At 30.5% G+C, this 7,811-nt stretch overlaps 2 protein-coding genes across 2 annotated transcripts; both read right to left on the bottom strand.

The window, feature by feature from the left end:
• Window positions 1-312: 312 nt before the first annotated feature.
• Window positions 313-1,639, bottom strand: LOC127266629 (2-hydroxyisoflavanone dehydratase-like). Its single transcript, XM_051296948.1, has one exon. It carries the CDS (start codon window positions 1,534-1,536, stop codon window positions 559-561), a length of 978 nt encoding a protein of 325 aa, XP_051152905.1. The 5' UTR covers window positions 1,537-1,639; the 3' UTR covers window positions 313-558.
• A 1,799-nt stretch (window positions 1,640-3,438) lies between these two features.
• Window positions 3,439-7,576, bottom strand: LOC127266593 (uncharacterized). The gene is made up of 6 exons (XM_051296878.1): window positions 7,439-7,576; window positions 6,460-6,612; window positions 4,648-5,100; window positions 4,443-4,568; window positions 4,236-4,319; window positions 3,439-3,551 (listed from the first exon to the last, which is right to left on the bottom strand). Exons 1-6 carry the CDS (start codon window positions 7,563-7,565, stop codon window positions 3,466-3,468), a joined length of 1,029 nt encoding a protein of 342 aa, XP_051152835.1. The 5' UTR covers window positions 7,566-7,576; the 3' UTR covers window positions 3,439-3,465.
• Between the last annotated feature and the right edge of the window lie 235 nt (window positions 7,577-7,811).

Raw genomic sequence — 7,811 nt, 5'->3', positions numbered from 1 at the left:
CAATATTTTTATTTTTTTTTTATTTAATTCCTTTCTTATATATTAAAATATTACTCCATTCGTCCCAGATACTATGTCAACGTTGTCGTTTATGTCCATCCCACGTACCATGTCACTTTCCTTTTTTAGAAAATAATTACACACTTTAATCTCATTTTAAATTTTTTAATTTTATTTTTTTTAAAATTTTAATTAAACTAATTAGTTATCTTAATTTTAATTTATAATTATTTATATTATAAAATAATTATTTTCACTAATACATTCTTAATTATCTATTAATTACACCCTTCTTAAAATACCGTGTCTATAATGTAGCAGACACGGTATCTAAGACCGAGGGAGTATTATTTTTTAGAAGCAAAATTACATAATTTCTTACAATACTTTTACTCTCACTTTGACAACAATCAATAAAATAAAACATACATCATATAATATCAAACTATATTAGATGTGCCGGTGCTAATGAAGCCCTAGTCAACATTCTAATATATCTTTTATTATTATTATTATTATTATTATTATTATTTGATTAGGACTAAGCACCCTACGGCCTCATTTTGATTTGGAGATGAAAGAAGCGAATTTGGCGATAAGCTTCATGGACTCGTCCGTCTGAGGATCATACAAATGAAAGCAGTGATCCTGGCCGTCCACGTGTACACTCTCGATCTTCCCTTTCCAACCACTCCTCTTCACTCCCTCTTCGTACACTATCGCCCCATCCCTCAGCGCGTCCTTCTCCGACGAACATATCAGGATCCGGGAGCACCCCAACCCGGCCAAACTCGGAGCCCCATCTCCAGCCGGGCTGACCCGCGGGTTGTCCAGACCGCCGTCCGCCGCCGGCCAGAACGTCTCCCAGAGTCTCTCGTGAAACCGCAGAAAGTCATTCTTTTCCGATTCAGGATTCGATCCCCACAGGAAGAACGGATGCGACAGAATTACGCCGTCGATTTTCACGTTTCCCGGCAGAGGATCGCCGCCGTCGCCGGCGCGCAGGGCGATGTAGTGGGCGAGGTTGGCGCCGGCGCTTTCGCCGGAGATGAACAGACGGGAGAAGTCGCCGTGGTCGCAGATCCATTGGTCTTTGTTTTGGGAACCGCCGCCGGCGGCGGCGTGGGAGCAGACCCAGTTGAAGGCGTCCCAGGCGTCGTCGTACGCCGCCGGGAGGGGGTGCTCCGGCGCCAGGCGGTACTCGACGGCGACGATGAGAGCGGCGGCCTCGGCGGCGAGGATGGAAATGTAGCGGTTTTCGAGTAAAGAGAAGGCGGAGCCGATGCAGAATCCGCCGCCGTGGTAGTAAACGACGATGGGGAGCTTCTGGGCGGCGGCGGCGCCGGTGAGTTTTGGGAGGTAAAGTCTGGCGGAGATGGAGGAGGAGATGACGGCGTCTTTGGTGGAGACGGCGGCGGCGGAGTCGTCCGGCGACGGAGGGACGTACGGCGTGGATAAGAGTCGCTCGACGGTGCCGTCGGTGTAAATCTTGATGAAGGGGGAGAGGTCGGTGAGAACTTCCTTGGCGGCGTCCATGGCGGCGGGTAGTCGCCGGCGGAATTGGCTACTGTAGGATGAAGCTAGAGCAATTTGAAGCTTATTTTATTTATTTTATTTCACTTTTAATCTTTTATAAAAATATCGGTTCAGTTTTATAGAGGGTGGTGTTTGTTCCCAAAAAAAAAATAAAAAAAATCAAATATTTATGAAAAAACTGTATTTTTAGTTCAGTAAATTTTAGTCTCTCCATCTACGATTAAAGTTTTATTTTTTTATTTGGAATGTATAATAATTATTGTCCTATTTCTTCTTTTAAACACAAATTTTACTTTTTTTACCATTTATTCATTTACTATTTTTAATTTCTGCCATATCATTAAGGACAAATTTGTCTATTTATAAAAAAAAAAAAAAAAAACTACCTAAAAAATTGTTCAAATATACTTTAGAATAATAAAATTTTAATGAAGGGAGTATTATTTTAATTTTGTAACTAGATTGGTATAGAAATTATTTTGTAAGTAAATTTGTTAAACTTTTAGAATATCTATATAAATAGAGTGAATTTGATTAAGGATGTGTGTTCCATTGAAATTTTATAAATAATAAAATTTTAAATTTAAATATTTTTTTATATAAAAATATAAAGACGTTAATAAAATATTTTAAATGTATAGTAACAAAAATTTTGTGAGAAATTAACAATAGAACAAAATCATTATTATTTTACTTTACAAAATTTATGGATTTCAAAAATTATTATAAATATATATATCAACTAACTCAAAATTAAAATATACTAATTTAAAAAAAAAAAAAAAAAAAAAAAAAAAAAAGAGTTGCAAGATATTATTTTGTCCACAAAAATTGTGGACAGAGCTTGGACGAGTGGATTCACATGTTTATTATATGGATTTGTTTGTTGGCAGTTCTTTGTCCCCTAATGCATATGATTATTATGCAAATTTTTAATCCACAAGAAAAAATTATTTTTCTAACAAAATATTTTTGTTTTTAAATTTATTTTTTCCGTTACTAATGACATTAGAGATGGAATTAGGAATGAAATTACGTTAGCTACGTAAACTTTAGGGATGGAATTCCGTTACAAGTATATTATTTTTTTTGTAGTGATCTTCTAAACACTTTTGTGTATATATAATACTCCCTCCGTCCCAAACAAGGTACAACATTTACTTTTAGCACGGGTTTTTAGGTGGGTAGTATTAAGTAGGATAATTTAGAAATTAGGTGACGTGATGGAGAGAGAAATATAAATTTTATTTTTTTATTTGGATGATGTGAGGGGATAAAGTGTAGGGCAGACATTAAGTATAATTAATTATTTTCTATTTTGGAAATATTGCAGGGTGTTTGGGACATATCAAAACAAAAATGTTGCAGGGTGTTTGGGACGGATGGAGTATTATACTCCAAATATTTCATCTTAATTGACATATTTTTTATTTTTCATATTCGTAGTAATTGACATTTTTTATTTAAAATAAAATTTACTCAATAAAAAATACTTATAATACACTCCTGGTTTGAAAAGTATACATAAATCTTTCTCATGATTTAAATATTACACGAGATTATCTTATATTTTCAAAATATTGCACAAAATATTTTTTTAAAAGAAATTTTATACAATTTTTAGAAAATTTTGTGTAATATTTTTTAAAATGCGAGGGAGTTTAATACAATTTTTAAATCATAAGAAAGTATAATGCAAAATTTTTAAATCACAAGTGAATTATAAACAATTTTACCCACGTAAATTTTTATTTTTATTTTTATTTTTTTAAAAAAACTTTGAGTATTGTAGCCAATACATACATAAATACAACTGTTCAAATAAATTTTGAACTCTGGTAAATGAATAGTAAATGATAAAATCAATAAGTAAAATTTTTGTGCATACACATTATATATATATATATATATTAATATATAGTTCAATATTTAAATAAGTTTAAAGATAATATTAGCCAATGTTGTCACTACAGCAACCAAACAACCAACTTCAGCCCCACCTATCAGATCTTCACCTGCAAAAGAATATACACAAAATATCTTAATCCCTCCGTCCACAAATTAATATCCTACTTTTTTTATTTGGGACGTCCAATAACTATTATCCTATTTCCTTTTTTAAACACAAATTTTACATTTTTATCCTTCATTCATTTATTACTTTTAATCTTTACTATACGCTTAAGGACAAATTTGTCCATTCATAAAAAAAAAGACAACCACCTAAAAAATCGTGCAAATATACTTTAGGATAATAAAAATTGGACGGAGGAAGTATAATTTTGTATATGTAACAAATACAAAGTGATTCCAATTTTGTAGTAAAAGAAGTAAAATTATTTCTAACTTTCTTTAGCCGAGTTTCTCCATATTTTATTATTTGGACTCTTCGTTTTTTAAGAAAATATATATTTTTTCTTTTTATAAAACATTCTATCAAACATTATTGTCATATCAAACCCAAACTAATTTTTTTCAAACTCATCAAAAGAAACGCACGACTATTTCATTTTTATCCTTTACTAGAAAAAAAAATGATTTGAAGTGCAAACCAAACAAAATTTTATTATTCTTAAAGAATTCATGATCATTATGGTGATTATTTAAATTCATCTTATTAGAAAGCAAATTTTTATTATTAGTTTCTTGATTTTTCTTTTTTTCTTTTTTTTTTTTTCTATATTATCGATCATTCTTACCATTGTCTTGTAAAACAGGATTTGGGTCGAGGACCGAGGTTGTTGTGTTGATCCGTAAACCAGAACATCCCGCTCCAAAAGCACCTAACAAGGCATTAAAGACTTTGTCTAAGCCCATAGGTTCTAAAAAAATATTGTTGATGAAAATTTTCAAAAATTTCTTCGGATGTACTAACAACAACATTAACAATATTGTAAAATTCTTACATTCTCGGTAACATGGAAATATTGTTGCATTGAACAAATTGTAAAACCCTTCTCTGCAAATACAACTATGTGTGATCGGAGACATTACGCTGCATAGGCCTCCTCCGCAATCGTTAAACGAGCAAGCTGCACGCGGTATATATTTAGTATAAAGGCAAAAATGCATGTGCCTTGTAGTAAAAACTTATAGTTTGATATTACTTACGATTAAAGAAGTTATTAGGTCCATTGTTGTCAGGATCGTTAGGATATTCACGTGGGAATCCTGGATTATTTGGAGGAAACTCTGGATTGTTTGGAAACCTAGGATTGTTTGGAAATCCTGGATTATTTGGGTTGTTTGGAAATTCACGTGGAAATCCTGGATTATTCGGAGGAAACTCTGGATTGTTTGGAAAAAAACCAGGATTGTTTGGAAACCTAGGATTGTTTGGAGATTCTGGATTATTTGGAAAAAAACCAGGATTGTTTGGAGATTCTGGATTATTTGGGAGAAAACCAGGATTGTTTGGATATTCTCGTGGAATGTTCGGACCATTAGGATTTTCATGTGGAAGGTTCGGATTGTAAGGATAATTAGGGAATCCTCGTGGTATGCTTGGATTGTTGGGGTATTCACGTGGATGATCTGTATCTTCGCATGTGTAGTTTAGTGTACCTGAAAAATAAGTATATAAATATATATATACATTAATTAGGCTGCACGGTAGAGGTGTCGATTCGTATTTTTGGGTCGTATTCGTGTCGGGTTGAGTCATGGAGATAACAAAAAAATTGTCAATCCGAACTCGAAATTTAACCTAAAACCTTAGACTTGAACACGACACGAATTCTTTCAGGTCAGGTTCAGGTTGACCTGAATTAGTTTCAGGTCACCCGAAACCCGAACAAACCCGATACGAACCCGACACGAAACAGACCCGAAAATTTTTAAAAAAATTAAATTGACCTAAAAAATATCATTTTTATTTTAATTTTTCTATTATTTTGTATTTAAAATAATATAAATATTATAAATTAAAATAATAATAATAAAAATTTCAGGTCAACCCGAAACACGAAACCCAAAACTTAACCTGATTTTTATATTTCAGGTTATCAGGTCAATCCGAAACACGACACAAATTTTTTTCATTTCAGGTTCGGATCGACCCGATTTTTTTCAAACCCGAAATACCCAAACTCGAACCTGAAAAATTTCAGGTCGAACGGGTTCGATTTTTCGGATCGGATTTACTATTTAACACGGTGCTAATAGTACTTTAAATATGGATGAATAGTACATAAAATATAAATTACACATATGACAACACCCGATAGTAATCTTATATTGATTTTATAAATATCATAACGTGTGTTTGTTTGTGTTTGGGATTTTTGTTGTTGTTAAGGATATCATAAAATTTTTAATAGAAGATAGATTTTGCATGCAATATCTTCAACTAAATATATATAGCGTGTTGATGCAATATTTTAAATAAAAAATAAAATTATATAAGTAATGTATTAAATAGAAAATACATATTATATACGGTATTTCAACATTCCACTAGGAATTTCGGTTAATTTTAATTTTAATGTATTAGATTTCCACTGTTCATTCCATTTTTTCCCCTAAAAAACATCAAATCAAACACCTATTTTTTATTTTTTATATTATACTAGAAATCAATTTTACATTCAAAATATCACATCAATACCTATTTATATCACATCATACAACTATTCAAATTCAAAATTTTTACTATTCAAATCCCAACTCAAAATCCAAACCCCCAAACAAACACACCCTAAATGTACATTCTTTTTAAAACATAAGACCAAAACCTTTCAAGTTTTGAAGCATCATACTAGAGTTAAAATCAAAATAAATTCTTAAAACATGTTGTTATTGTACTAATATAACAAATTAATGGAGGGTTCCATATTTATGATGTAATTAACAAGTATAAATTGAACAAGATAAATATGAAGAGATCGAAAAACTCGAAAATTATTGAATAAAAAGAATGCTTACAATTGGGAATGACACAAGGGAGGAACTTAAGAAAATTAGCGTCGGGAGCTCGAGCTTGCATCCACCCTTCTTCGCATTCACATTCAAACCCTAAAAGCGTATACGTCGAAGGCACACATTTGCCTCTCCCACAAGCCGCTCCATTGCATCCATCTACTCGAAAAACAAGATAGAAATCGATAAAATATATATATATATATTCGAAACGAAATAGAAAATATCAACACAAGATTTACAGAGAACACTTCACATGAAAACAACACAATACTCATGAAAGTTTAATTTCCACGGAAAAAAAATAAAATATAAAAAGTTCTAGGCAAAATTTAAAAAAGGATCCTTAAATATATAATTTTATATTAATATAATATATAATATATTTTAAAATTTAAATTTAATAATGAATTTAGTTCTTTAATATATATAAAATGATAAAAATATAATATTTCGAAAATATCTATTATTTCAAATAAAGTCTTAATATTTTTAATTAAAAAAAAAAACTTGTTTTAATAAAATATTATCAATAAAGATACTACTAGTACATTTAAATATTTTAAATGGTTATTTTAAATTGTTTGGAGTATACATTTTCACATATTTTTCATTTTAATATTTTTAAAATAAAATAATTGATAAATATAATAATTTAAATAAAAAATAAATGTTCATTTTTTTTTCTTTAGAAAAAAAAAATAGAATCAGCAATAAAAAAAAATGAAAAGAAACAATAAATAAATACAAAAAATAGTAAAATTAATTCAAGCAAATTAAATGGATATCAAAATATTTTATTCAAATAATTATATAAAATTCGAAATATATTTTAGAAATAAGTTTACTAATAAAATATTATATTATATATATATATATATATTTTTGGTCTAAGAACTAACATTATATACGATCATAACTATGCTTTCTCGCGACGAAAATGAAGAAATTATTTGTTAAAAAAAAAAAAACGATAATAGCAAACCCGAAACAAAAGGAGGTCGTTGGTTTTCATCGTCGTCGCGATCGGCGGAGGAAATATAGAATTGGAGGAGAATCAAAAGAATAGCCACAAGAAAAGGTGTGTAATGAAATAAATTTGTTCTTGCCATCGAAAAGTAAATAATAAAATTTATGATATATTTGTAAGATATCATTATTTAGGTGAAATGGAGATGTGGTTTTATATTGAAAAGTGTCAATAGTGATGATCAATGGCAAGGGACAGTTAAGTATTATTAAGGTAGGTTTAGACTTAATTAGTTGTCTCAACTACCATTTCCACCCTCTCTCACTCCTATTTAGAACAATATTAGGGTTTTTTTTTTTTTTTTGATATGTAAGGGTGTTTTCGTAAT

This window comes from Andrographis paniculata, unplaced genomic scaffold, assembly GCF_009805555.1.
Source record: "Andrographis paniculata isolate CXL003 unplaced genomic scaffold, ASM980555v1 Contig76END, whole genome shotgun sequence".
Classification (NCBI taxonomy): Eukaryota; Viridiplantae; Streptophyta; class Magnoliopsida; order Lamiales; family Acanthaceae; genus Andrographis; species Andrographis paniculata.
The sequence above is the reverse complement of the archived record's forward strand: the minus strand, read 5'-3'. Positions and strand labels throughout refer to the sequence as shown.

Bases quoted from the DNA above. Each gene is read 5' to 3' on its own strand.
- LOC127266593 (XM_051296878.1), bottom strand. From the start codon at position 7,565: ATGGCAAGAACAAATTTATTTCATTACACACCTTTTCTTGTGGCTATT. The intron at 4,569-4,647 runs GTAAGTAATATC...TACCGCGTGCAG, and splicing joins ACCTAATAACTTCTTTAATC to CTTGCTCGTTTAACGATTGC. The intron at 3,552-4,235 runs GTAAGAATGATC...ATTCTTTTGCAG, and splicing joins TCCTGTTTTACAAGACAATG to GTGAAGATCTGATAGGTGGG.
- LOC127266629 (XM_051296948.1), bottom strand. From the start codon at position 1,536: ATGGACGCCGCCAAGGAAGTTCTCACCGACCTCTCCCCCTTCATCAAG.